The sequence below is a fragment of the Hypanus sabinus genome, chromosome 10 (genome assembly GCF_030144855.1).
Source record: "Hypanus sabinus isolate sHypSab1 chromosome 10, sHypSab1.hap1, whole genome shotgun sequence".
Classification (NCBI taxonomy): Eukaryota; Metazoa; Chordata; class Chondrichthyes; order Myliobatiformes; family Dasyatidae; genus Hypanus; species Hypanus sabinus.
In genome coordinates, this window is record NC_082715.1 from 126423964 (window position 1) to 126437316 (window position 13353).

The 13353-nt window shown below is 41.8% G+C and overlaps 1 protein-coding gene across 2 annotated transcripts in view; it reads right to left on the bottom strand.

Moving 5' to 3' along the window:
• mrps5 (mitochondrial ribosomal protein S5) overlaps positions 1 to 13353 on the bottom strand; it is a 124798-nt gene that overhangs the window by 5723 nt on the left and 105722 nt on the right. For both annotated transcript variants that reach the window (XM_059982905.1, XM_059982906.1), the window contains 2 exons: positions 5330 to 5376; positions 3018 to 3075 (listed from right to left, as the gene is read on the bottom strand). In XM_059982905.1, coding sequence (XP_059838888.1) covers positions 3018 to 3075; positions 5330 to 5376 — 105 coding nt within the window. The remainder of the gene's footprint in view (positions 1 to 3017; positions 3076 to 5329; positions 5377 to 13353) is intronic.

Below are 13353 nucleotides of genomic sequence, written 5' to 3' on the forward strand. Positions count from 1 at the left end.
GCAGGAAGGCAGAGGAGGTGGGGTGGCGCTCTTGATTAGGGATGAGATCAGGATGATTGTGAGAGATGATATAAGATCTACGGAGCAGAATGTAGAGTCCATCTGGGTAGAGATTAAGAATAGTTAAGGGAAAAAATTGCTGGTGGGAGTTGTCTATAGGCCACCTAATAAAAATATTGCACTGGCAGAGGTGATTAACCAAGAAATAACTGAGGCTTGTAAGAACGGAACAGCAGTTGTCATGGGATTTTAACTTCCACATAGATTGTGTGAATCAGGTTGGTCAAGGAAATCTTGAGGAGAAGTTCATAGAATGCATCCGTGATGGCTTTCTTGAGCAGCATGTTAGTGAACTTACAAGGGAAAATACTATCTTAGATCTAGTCCAGTGCAATGAGACAGGTAGGATTAACAATCTTGTAGTCAGGGATCCTGTTGGAGAGAGTGATCATAGTATGACTGAATTTTGCATACAGATGAAGGATGAAATAGTTGGATCTAAAACTAGTGTATTATGCCTGAACAAGGGAGATTACAACGGGATGGAGGAGGAGTCGGCTAATGTGGATTGGGAGCACAGGCTATTTGGTCGGACAGTTGAGGAACGGTGGAATACTTTCAAAGAGATTTCTCACAGTGCTCAACAAAAGTATATTCCAGTCAAAAGTAAGGACAGTAAGTGTGGGGAGAGCCAGCCTTGGATAACTAAATAAATAAAAGATAGCATCAAATTAAAAGCTCATGTACAAAATCGCAAAGAGTAGTGGGAGACTGGAGGGTTGGGAAAACTTTAAAAAGCAACAAGGAAAGGGAAGTATGAAAGTAAATTATCACAAAATATAAAAACAGCAGAAGTTTTCATAAATGTATAAAGCAGAAGAGGGTGGCTGAAGTCAACGTAGGTCCCTTGGAAGATGAGAAGGGGAAATTGATATTGGGTGATAAGGAAATGGCTGAGGCATTGAACAACTACATTGTGTCAGTCTTCATGGCGGAGGACACGCTTAATATGCCAAAGAACAATGTTATGGACGAAATGGGAGGGGAAGACCTCGATAAAATCACTGTCACTAAAGAGATAGTGTTGAGCAAACTAGAGGGCCTGAAGATAGATAAGTCCCGATGCATGCCAGGGTGCTAAAGGAATTGGCGGAGGTTATAGTAGATGGGTTGGTAATCATTTATCAAAATTCTCTAGACTCTGGACAGATCCCGGTGGATTGGAAGACAGCAAATGTCACGGCATTTTTTAAAAAAAGGATGTAGGCAAAAGATGGGCAACTATAGACCAGTTAACTTAACATCTGTAGTCGGGAAAATGCTTGAAGCTGTCATTTAGGAAGAAATAGTGAAACATTTAGAAAGGAGTGGTTCCATTTGACAGACACAGCATGGATTCAGAAAGGGCAGGTCCTGTTTGGCAAACTTACTGAAGTTCTTTGAGGACATAACGAGTGCAGTGGATAGAGGGGAACAGGTGGATGTTGTATGCCAGAAGGCATTCGATAAAGTGCCGCACAAGAGACTTGTAAGTAAGATACAGATGCATGGAGTCGGAGGAAGTGTATTGGTTAACCAATAGAAGGCAGAGAGCTGGTATAAATGGGTGTTTCTCTGGTTGGCAGTCTGTGTTGAGAGGGGTGCAGCAGGGGTCGGTGCTGGGCCCGCAGCTGTTTACCATTTACGTTGATGGTTTGGAAAATTTGCTGATGACGCTAAGCTGAGTGGAAAAGCAAATTGTACAGAGGATGTGGAGAGTCTGCAGAGGGATATAGATAGGTTAAGTGAGTGGGTGGGCCAAGGTCTGGCAGATGGAATACAACACTGGTAAATGTGAGATCATCCACTTTGGAAGGAATAATAGAAGAGCAGATTATTATTTAAATGGTGAAAGATTGCAGCATGCTGTTGTGTAGAGGGATGTGGGAGTGCTTGTAAATGAATTGCAACAAGTTGGCTTGCAGGTACAACAGGTTATTAAGAAGGCAAACGGAATGTTGGCCTTAATGCTAGAGGGATTGAATTCAAGAGCAGGGAGGTCATGCTGCAACTATACAGGGTACTGGTGAGGCCGCACCTGGATTACTGTGTGTAGTTCTGGTCTCCATACTTAACAAGGATATACTGGCTTTGGAGGCAGTGCAGAGGAGGTTCACCAGGTTGATTCCAGGGATAAAGGGGTTAACCTATGAGGAGAGATTGACTCGCCTGGGACTATACTCTCTGGAGTTCAGAAGAATGAGAGGGGATCTTGTAGAAACATACAAAATTTTGAAAGGGATAGATAGAAGTAGGGAAGTTGTTTCCATTGGTAGGTGAGACTAGAACTAGGGAACATTCCCTCAAGATTCAGGGGAGAAGATTTAGAACAGAGATGAGGAGAAACTGTTTTTCCCAGAGAGTGGCGAATCTGTGGAATTCTCTGCCCAGGGAAACAGTTGAGACTTCCTCACTAAGTATATTTAAGATACAGTTAGATAGGTTTTTACACAGTAAGGGAATTAAGGGTTATGGGGAAAAGGCAGCTGAGTTCACGGACAGAACGGCAATGATCTTACTGAACGGTGGGGCAGGCTCGATTGGCTGGATGGCCTACTCCTGCTCCTATTTTTTTATGTTCTTATGTTAAAAAGAGAAGGAAGCCCAGGAAAGAACAATGGAACAGGTAGAATGATTCAAGTTCTTCTAGTTGCTTTCTGTAATCAATGTCCTGCTCTTATCAGTGGCCTCTTGATCCTATTAAATTCTGAAGTTGCTCACAGTAACATAATATTACAGGCATTTTCACACAGTGAAAACAATGTGCTTTTATTTATGTGATCTTAAAATACTTGTTTGGCTAACTATAGATAAAGCAAACCAGCTCAATGCATTACTGCAAATCCCGGCAATTATTTTGATACAGACATGGCAGACCATCCAACTGTCAACTAGATATATGATTACTCAGAATATAACACTGGTGCTCTACTCTTAGCACAGAGGTGAGTATGGAATGAAGAATAATGGATACCTACTGGTGTGTTCGTTGTACCGTTCAATGAAGTACAAATAGTGGATTGCTCTATTCTTTGCCTGTAAATTAAATGAAACAAACAATTACAAGTAGAATTGAAAAGATTAGTAAAACAGCTGGTCAAGAATAAAACTTATTATTATTAATTTCTGAAGCAAATGGTGTAGCTTGTGACTTAAAGGAGCCCAATTTACTTCCAGTAGTAATGAGCACTATTACTGCTGTGCAATCAAATCAATGGCTACTTCTTTTGCCCAATCTTGGAGGAGCCACTACAAGAGATGCAAAACGATTATCTAAATCGGGATAATTAATGGAAACTGAAGCTCCCTGCCAGTCTCATCTGAATTGACTGAAGAGTAGTGACAATGGTGATTGTTGAGGAAGCTAACGTGCACAGATACAAAAACGCAAAGTGCTGGTAATGATTAGCAAGTCAGCATCACCTGTGGAATGAGAAACAGTTATTGTTTTATGCTGGGACCCTTCACTGTAACAATTCAGAAATATTAGCTCTGGTTCTACTGCTACAGACGCTGAGCGTTATACAGTATTTCATTTAGTTTTTATTTCAGATTTCCAGCATCTGCAGTATTTTTTTTCATTTTTAGCCACAGTGCACAAAATCCTTGGGGGGTGGGGGGGGGGGGATAACTCCAGGAGCCCTAATGCTGTTCTGTTGGCATTTTCCAGGAGTACGCTTTGAAATGTGCAGTGTGCTTAAGTGGGCCTACAGCAGTCTTTGGCTTCTGATACTGATGTGGAGCTGTGCCATAAGCTAATATGGGACTGTCCTAAGCATCAGCATTGTAAAGGACTGGCAGCCAAAGCAAATTACTGCATGCTTTATTCTGGATTGGAGAAAAATTTAGACAATAACCGACAAGAATAGGAATAAACAAAGGCAATAGAGCATGCAACCATACACGTTGTACTCTGACTAAAGATTATTTGATACTATCACAAAAACAAATTCATAGGAAATTAAAAGGTAAAAGAAATATACATAAATACTATTGAAAAGTAATGAGAAGTGTTGCTGTAAAATCATTTAGAATGTGGCTGTTACTAGTAGGGTTAGACTGTCTAAACGACTATGAGAAAGTAGAGCACCCTCTTCCTGAACATTTATAGAGTAGGTGAGAGTCTTATAAAATTCCGATGCAAATAACCAAAAACAAGTATCCTTCCCTAAGTAGAACAAGTTGTTTTGATCATTTATGTTGGTAGGAGCAGAATCAAAAGCAACTCTTTGAAGGAAATTTGACAATTACTTGTAGAAGAATTTGCAGGACTCAGGAGAGGGGGAACATGATCAAAAAAACAACATGTAGGCATATTGGAGTTTTGATTTTTTGAGCCATGCTCACAACTACCACCATTCTTGTGCCGTTATGGAGTTTAGACTTGACCATTAATATTCACGCAAATTGCTTAAGGAACTCTGCAGATCAGGCAGCAACTACAGAAATAAATAAACCCTTCCCTCTTCTTCAAATCCTCACTCTAGTCTCTCAACTCTTCTCCTCACCAACCCATCACCTCACCCTGGTGCCCCTCCTCCTTCCCAATCTTCCATGGTCCATTCTCCTCTCCAATCAGATTTCTTCTCCAGCCGTTTTACCTTTTGCACCCATCAACTCCCAGCTTCTTATTTCATTCCCCCTCCCCCACCCATCTGGCTTCACCAATCACCTTCTTGCTTGTCCCCCTTCCCTTCCCATGCATTCTTATTCTGGCATCTTCCTCCCTTTCCTTTCCTGAGAAGGGTTTCAGACTGAAATGTCAACTGCTTATTCTTTTCCACTGATACTGTCTGACCCGCTGAGTTCCTCCAGCATTTTGTGTGTATTGCTTTAGATTTCCAGCATCTGCACGATCGCTTGTGTTTATCATTAATATTCACTGGCTTACTAGGCCAAGAGAATATGTATGAAGTGCAGCTGGTACAAAATAGTTAAGTTTTTGTTGAAAATGTAACAGGAATGTGCAATTAAATTGAGTATTTAAGCATTTTTCTTGAACTTTAAATTTGCAGCTAAAAACAAACTGTTGGAGGAACTCAGTGGGTGGGGTAACATCTGTGGAAGGAATTGTTGACATTTTGGGTTGAGGCTCTGCAACTTGATCCAAAGTGTTGTCTATTCCTTTTGTTTCCACATATGGTACCTAACCCACTCTGTTCTTCCATGAATGTGTTTTATGCTTGAGGTTACAGCATCCGCTAACTTTTGTGTTTTTCTTCTTTTCATGTCCATAATTCTAAAATGCACAGCTGCAAATTCGTGACCCATTATAACGATGAAGACTTACCTTTCGGAGAGCTGTTGTTCGGTCAGGAGCTTTCCCGACTGCAAAACCTGGTAAAAACATCAAATTCCTCAGATTAGTTTAACTGACTTGTTAGGGCCAACAGATTACGAGGTGAGAAAGCAGTTCTCATTTACCACAGAAAACACATCAAAAGGCCAATCACAGAATTTAATTGCTTCTTGCATTCAAATGGAGCAAGATTGCTGCCTCTGGTTGTATGTGTTCTTCAGATGATTTTCTTCTCTAACTACCCTAATTCCTCTCTGTAGTTGATGGCCACACATCAATCCTAATGGTGCCTATCTTGCTGCCCCAAAGGGAAAATTCATTACACAATGTGACGGCAGCAAATTAAACAGAGTTCCTCTCCATCTTCAATACATTAGCGTTAACAAATATTACATTAATTAGGAGTAAGTGGTTTAATTAGTTCAGCACAATATTGTGGGCTGAATGGAGGGTACTGTGCTGTATTGCTCTATATAATAAAACATTCAGGAAAAAAAACCTCCAAGGATTTTTCTCAAGCATTGTTCACAGGAAATTAATCTTCAATTCTCTGAGACTCCACAGGCACAGAGCAAATTGGTAATCTTATTTTTTTATTATTGATTACTTCAAGTTATCTTCTACTAATATATTTTACAACTCCATAACCCTTCAGGTGAAAATACTCGACTGACTCCAATTTTAGAGAGATAGTATTTATTAAATGAAGAGAGACTGGAAAGTGCTGTTGTTCAGGGGTGACCTTGCACAAAAATCATCAAAATTTCATACAAAAATCCAACTACCTACATGATGATCGAGGAGTTGACCAAGGATTGCAAAAAGAGGTAATGAAACTAAATTCTACTCAGCCTATAAATCGATAGCCAAGGGTGACTTTACAGGGTGTGAAATAAACAGATAACTTTAGGAAAATGGCCAAAGTTTGTCAACTAAAACACTTGAAAATTTCTACAAATGTACCAGTGTACCTTGGAGAGCATCCTGACTGGATGCATCACTATCTGGTATTGGCGGTGGGATTGCTACTGCACAAGATCAAAATAAGTTGCAGAAAGTTGTAAAATTAGTCAGCTCCGTCATGGGTACTGGCCTCCACTGTATCTAAGACAGCTTCATGGAGTGGTGCCTTAGGAAGGCAGAGTGCATCATTAGATCCCCACTGGTTCTCGCCTGAATTAACATCTGCCATATTAACATAACTTCAGAAAACTCCCTCACACACCTAAGGTGTCTTCTAATTAGTTTATCTTTAATTAGTTAGTCACCTTCTGTCTCACCATGGCATTCCTTCACAGTTTCCCAAGAAGAGGACAGGAAGGAATCCCAGAGAAACTCATAGATTTCCACAATCCAGAGAAACCAAACTTAAAGAAAGCCTTTTATCCTTAAAATTGGAAAAGTAAAAAAAAACACAAAATTAAAATTAAAACAGATAGTCTTTATGAGCATTAAAATGTGATTGCACAGACTGCGGTGACAGAGGAGACTGCACATGCTGGAATCTGAATCAAGAAGCAGTCAGAGGAAATTAGGTCAGAGAGCATCTGTGGAGGCAAAGACTTAGTTGATGCTTTGGGTTGAGACCCTTCATTATACCCTCATGTAGGATATCAACCTCAAGATGTTGACTTTTAAAAAGATCTTCATTGATGCTATTTGATCTGCTGAGCTCCTTCAGCAGTTTTGTTTCCTTACTGCATCCTCTGGGGTGTCTGGCTCAATTTAATCATGTTCTCATCAGAAAACTATATTTTCTCTATTCTCAATTACAGTTTTCTTCCTGTTTAAGCTCCTCTTTGCTGTTTTGAGAAGAAAATAAGTGAAACCAAATTTATTATATTTTGGTAATGTGAAATTTAGTGCCTGCTTGCTGAAATGTCTGAAGCTTTTTACCACCCTCAAAGGTGGTTGTTGTTGTTCCTTTTTGCACTTTGTGGTGTATTGGGCAGCATTTTCTGCTGTTTCTGTAACATCTGACTATTTATTACAAGGCCAAGGTGTTAGCTTGATGCTTAACCCAGCACGGCTGAAAAGCATGCAAGGAGTCAGCCAGATTTGATCTGGGGACCATTAGCTTCAAAGTGTTGATGAAATTACATCACCGGCCAGCTAAAACCATTAAAGTAGTCTTCATTAAGCATTAATGATTCAAGTTAGTCTGTTTGGCCACTGTTAGATCACAATCAGTATAATCAACTGAACACCTACTTCAAATAACATCAATTACATTTATTTAAAAGATGCACTCAGAGGAAGTAAAAAGCTAATATAGACAATAGATGGCAGAAGTGCTACAGCAATCATCAGCTTCACCAGGGTCACGCTCCTGTTAATGTACGTACCCTCCCCGGTTATGAACGCACCCGACTTTAGTAAATCCTGCACATACTTTTGTTTGGGATGCTGGAGGGATGGTCTTGCCTGTTGCTGTTGGAGGTTGGTTTGAGGGTGCACTTCTGAATTGTGAACCATCCAGGTTCTGAACAATTCACAGGACCACAACCCTGCTGTTACTTAGAACATCTTGCTGCACATTACCACAACACGTCCTGCACATTGGAAACTGAGATCTGATTACAAAAATACTTGTACAATAAATTTGCTCCTATTTGCAAATTCTCCCATTCTGATGCTCCAGTTTATCTCTGCAATCCTGTCCATTGTGTCACAGATTGTACAATTTGGTTGCCTGATACAACATTTGTTCAATCCCCTCAACGCCTTTACACCCCCTTTACACCCTCTGTCACCTTCAGCTTTCATCCATCATTGTCCTGAACTCTGGATCAGATTTCCTTTAAAGCTTTTCATCTTATTCAATTTCTTTACAGTTTCAAACATTAGTCTCTTTATCATCGTCAAATTCGCTGCTGACACAACAGCGGTGGGGCTCATCACCACAAACGATGAGATGGCCTACAGAGAGGAGATAGAAGAGCTCGAGGTCTGATGCCAGGCAAATAACCTCTTCTTGAATGTCAATACGACAAAGGAGATGGTTATCAATCTCAGGAGAACTCGCACCACTCACACCCCTCTTTACATCTGTGGTACAGTTAGGAAAACTCACCAATGCCTCTACTTTATGAGAAGGCTCAAGAGAGCTGGACTATGCACACCTATACTCACATCATTCTACAGATGCACAGTAGGGAGCACCCTAACAAGCTGCTTGGTACAGTAACTGCACTGTGGCAGACAAAAAAGCTTTGTAACAAGTAGTCAAAACTGGTCAACACATCACTGGCACCAGCCTATGTGCCATCGAGGACATATATACAGAAAGGTGCCGGGAAAGGGCCCGTAACGTTATGAAGGATCCCACTCACCCTTCTCATAGACCGTTTGTCCCACTCCCATCAGGGACAAGGCTACATAGCATCCATGCCAGGACCACCAGACACAGAAACAGTTACTTTCTCAAAGCAGTAAGACTGATCAACACTTCCACCCATTAACTCCACCAGGACCTAATTATTTCCCTTCAGTCACTTTATGTACAGTCTTGCATCACTTTATGGATATATAATCAATTTTTTATGCCTTTTTATTTTTTTCTCAGCTCAGGCTGATAAAACCTGAAGTACGAACATAGCCAAGCATGCCCATTTATCAATTGCTAGGAACTTTCGGATTATTCTAGTGGTGTTTAGTATTGTGGCTAAACAGATATTGCTGTGTACGCCTAATTGTTTAATACTATTGTGTAGTGCCTTTGGGATGATACCAGTTATAGATATTACCATCAGGACAATGACCATGTTCCAAAGTCTTTCAATTTCCTGTTTTAATTCAGCATGGTTCTGGTGTTTTTCACATATTGATTTCTGTAAGTTATGTGTGTTTGGAATGGCCGTATCTATAAAATAAGTTGTTCTGGCTTATTTATCCTGTATTATTGTACCCAGATGGTTATTATGGATTGTTCAATCTGTAATAACTGGCTATAATGTAATTCGTGGTATTCTGACTCTAAAACTGCATTAGGCTTGTATTTATAGTAAAGTGTGATTTCATTTATGAGTTTGTATTTTAAAGTAAGCTTTTGATGAATGATGTTTGCCAGTTGATTGTGTGTGCGTAAGTAATCAGATTGTGTTGAACTGCTACAGGATCCTGTAATCTGCTGGATTGTTTCTTATTTTTCTTGGATTTTCTACATTTATCATCTCAAGTTTGTTGGACTTTTAATATGTAAAAGTTGTTACTTTGTTTATGTTAAGGTCCTGTATTTCCACAAGGAATCCTTCTGTTTCTGTAGAGAGGTCTCCAACTCTTAGCCAGGCATTCGACACTTCCTTGTCCACATTTTGTCTGCTCAGACAGTGGGGATCTCTTCCATTGGTTAACCTATTTTTCCAATATTGATAATGTCTTCATTTTTCTGGGTTGTGGTCTCATTTAAATTTAGTGGTATATACTTAACAGAGTTGCATATGCCTGCGTGGAATGCTGACTCCTGTATATCTCCTGTATTTCTATATCCTTAGAAGTTTTATCTGACTGTTGTGTAGATTTTTAGTGTCTGTTATTCCTCTTCCCTGTTCTGGCCTAGGTAGTAGCAATCTAAGTGCATTCAAATGTATTTAATGCTTTCTGAAATCTGTCATTTGAGTTCTCATTTTTCTTTGTAAATTTTCCAGACTGGTATCAGACCAAGATATTACGCCAAAAGAATATGCTAATATAGGTATAACAATAGTGTTTACTGCCTTTGTTATATTTTTTCTGTAAATCTCTGGCAGATTTTCGTAAGCCTTGAAGTATATTCTGTCAAAAGTTTACCCTTTATCACACTATGATCTATTTTCTTGGCTTGTTGACATCCTAGATACTTACATGTTTCATATTCACCCATTGGTTGTATTGTATTGCATTGCTCTGTTTTGTATTCAATTAGCTCTAACTTTCTTTTTGTTTAATTCTCTGCATTTATCCAGTCCAAAGTTTACGTTTATATCCTTCAAAAATAGTTCAGCTATTTGAATTAATTGCTTTAGCTTAACTGACGAAGGAGTATATAATTTCAAATCATCCATGTATAGAAGGTGTGTTAAGGTATATACTATTATTATTATTGTGTTCTTTATCTTTCGTGTTTTTTGTGCTGCATTAAATCCGGAGTATCAATTATTTTGTTCTCCTTACACTTGTGTTCAGGAAATGACATTACTTAATCTCGAATCTTTACAAGGAAATCTGCAGATGCTGGAAATTCAAGCAACACACACAAAATGCTGGTGGAACGCAGCAGGCCAGGCAGCATCTATAGGGAGAAGTACAGTCCACCTTTTGTGTTGAGACCCTTCATCAGGATGTCGACTGTACTTCTCCCTATAGGTGCTGCCTGGCCTGCTGTGTTCCACCAGCATTTTGTGTGTGTGTGTGTGTGTGTGTGTGTGTGTGTGTTTCTTTATAAGGTACATTTATTTTAACTTGTTTTTGTAAGTACTTTGGAGATGGACAAAGATGCCAAGCATGCAGACAGGGGCTATTTATTGCTTCGAGCATCATGCTCTTTGTGATCAATTGCTGTAATGATGGCATTAATGCTTGATTAAATGGCCATAGTTGCTCTCTGGTGACTATTTATCCTTGCAATATCAATAACCTTCTTACTGTTTAATAAAGTATTTAGGAAGATGACATTGTTTTCCATATTAATTTTCCAATGAAAAGCAGAATAGTTTGCAAAAATATTTTTATTAATCTTCATGGAAAATTATGCCAGTAAAAGGGAGAGTGGAAGGAACAATTATCACTCAAAAGTTATTGCAAACCCCAAGTTCACCCAGGAGTTGCCAGGGCAGAAGCGCAGTGGGAAACCAGCCTGTTGGCAGGAAAACATAGACCAACATCTGAAGAAGATTTAGTGATCCTGAAAGAGAGCAGGAGCTGGGAGAGTGCAATGTCCTAATAGGTTCCCCTGAACTGGATGTGCAGTTCGACATGTCAGAGCTGCAACTAAAGGAAGCCAGAGAGGTTGTCCGCAAAGCAAGGACTCCAGGACCTAGCAGCACCTCGTACAAAGTATACAAGAACTGCCCCAAACTCCTGCTCCGTCTGTGGAAGATCCTGTGTGTCTTCAGGAGAAGGGGGAAGATCCCAGAACAGTGGAGAGTGGCTGAAGGGGTGTGGATCCTGAAGGAGGAAAATGCCACCCAGATAGACCAGTTCTGCAACACCTCCCTGCTGTGTGTCAAGGCAAAGATCTTCTTCAGCGCCGTTTCCAATTGGCTAGCAAAGAACACCTGTATCAATACATCAGTCCAGAAGGGTGGCATTTTCAGGAATGCCGGGCCGTCTGGAACATATCGGTGTGGCGACACAGCTCATCAGGGAGGCCAGAGAGAACAAGGGCAACCTGTCAGTGCTATGGCTCGACCTGGCAAATGCATATGGCTCCATTCTGCACAAGCTGGTGCAGCTCACACTGACCAAGCGTCACATCCCCAGCAGAATCAGAGACCTTATCACTGATTATTACAGCAACTTCAGGATGAGGGTATCTTTGGGAGCAATTACATCAAGCTGGCAGAAGGTGGAGATCGGCATCATCACAGGGTGCTCTATCTCAGTGACACTGTTCTCCCTAGCCATGAACATGCTCACTAAGTCTGCTGAAACAGAGTGCAGAGGGCCCAGAATGAATTCCGCTCAACGGCAACCACCCATCAGGGCACCTCACAGTTACCACAGAATCAGTCCCAGGCTGCCGGTGGATTCTGCAGGGGCTTGAAAAGCTGGTGGAGTGGGCCCGGATGCATTTCAAACCAGCCAAATCAAGATCAATGGTGCTGAGGAAAGGCAAGGTGGAGAACAAATTCTGGTTCAGCATCACAGGTACAACCATCCCAACTATCACAGAAAAGCCAGTCAAGAGCTTAGGTAAGGTGTTTGACAGCTCTGTAAGGGACACAGCATCCATTCAGGCGACCTGCACCGAGTTGGATGGCTGGCTGAAATCCGTGGACAAGTCTGACCTACCTGGGAAGTTCAAAGCCTGGGTGTATCAGCATGGCATTCTTCCCAGAATCCTGTGGCCCCTCCTTGTCTATGCAGTTCCAATCCCGACAGTTGAAACCTTAGCGATGAGGGTTAGCAACCACCTCAGGAGATGGCTGGGGCTGCCAAAGAGCCTGAGCAGCATCGCACTCCATGGACACCACAACAAACTGCAACTGCCCTTCAAATCCTTGGAGGAGGAATTCAAGGTAACAAGAGCCAGAGAAGTGATACAGTACAGGGACTCAAGTGATCCGAAAGTGGCTAGAGCAGGGATCCAAGTGAGGACTGGCAGGAAGCGGAGGGCAGAGGAAAGGCTGGTCACACGAGGCCGAGCTGGGCTAGGAACCTTTCCAACTCCCCAAATGGACACCATCAGAGGGCAGGAAAGGCACCATCTAGTTCAGGAGGAGGTGAGAGCAGCAGTGGAGGAGTCGAGAACCTGCAAAGGCGGTGGGAATGAAGCAACAGGGAGCTTGGACAAGATGGGAGAATGCGGTGGAGAGGCAAGTGACCTGGGTTGAGCTTTGGAAAGCCGAGCCACACCACATCCAATTTCTCATCCAGGCAGTGTATGATGTGCTTCCAAGCCTATCAAACCTGCAGATATGGGACAAAGCAGAGTCGTCAGTGTGCCCACTGTGTTCCAAGCGAGGAACCCTGGAGCACATCCTCAGTGGCTGCACAAGGGCACTTGGTGAGGGACGGTACCGATGGAGGCATGATCAGGTCCTGAAGACCATCGCTGAAGCCATCAGCGCAGGAGTTGAGTAGGCGAAGCGGTCCCGACCCTCTAAGCAGACCATTGCCTTTGTCAGAGCTTGGGATCAGCCAATACCCACCAAAAGAACATCTGCAGGCATCCGGACCTCTGCAAGGGACTGGCAGCTGTTGGTGGACCTCGAACGGCAGCTGAGGTTCTCCGACCATATCGCAGCCATCACCCTGCGACCAGACATTGTCCTTGTGTCCGAGTCTACGAAGCAGGTGGTGATTCTGGAGCTGAC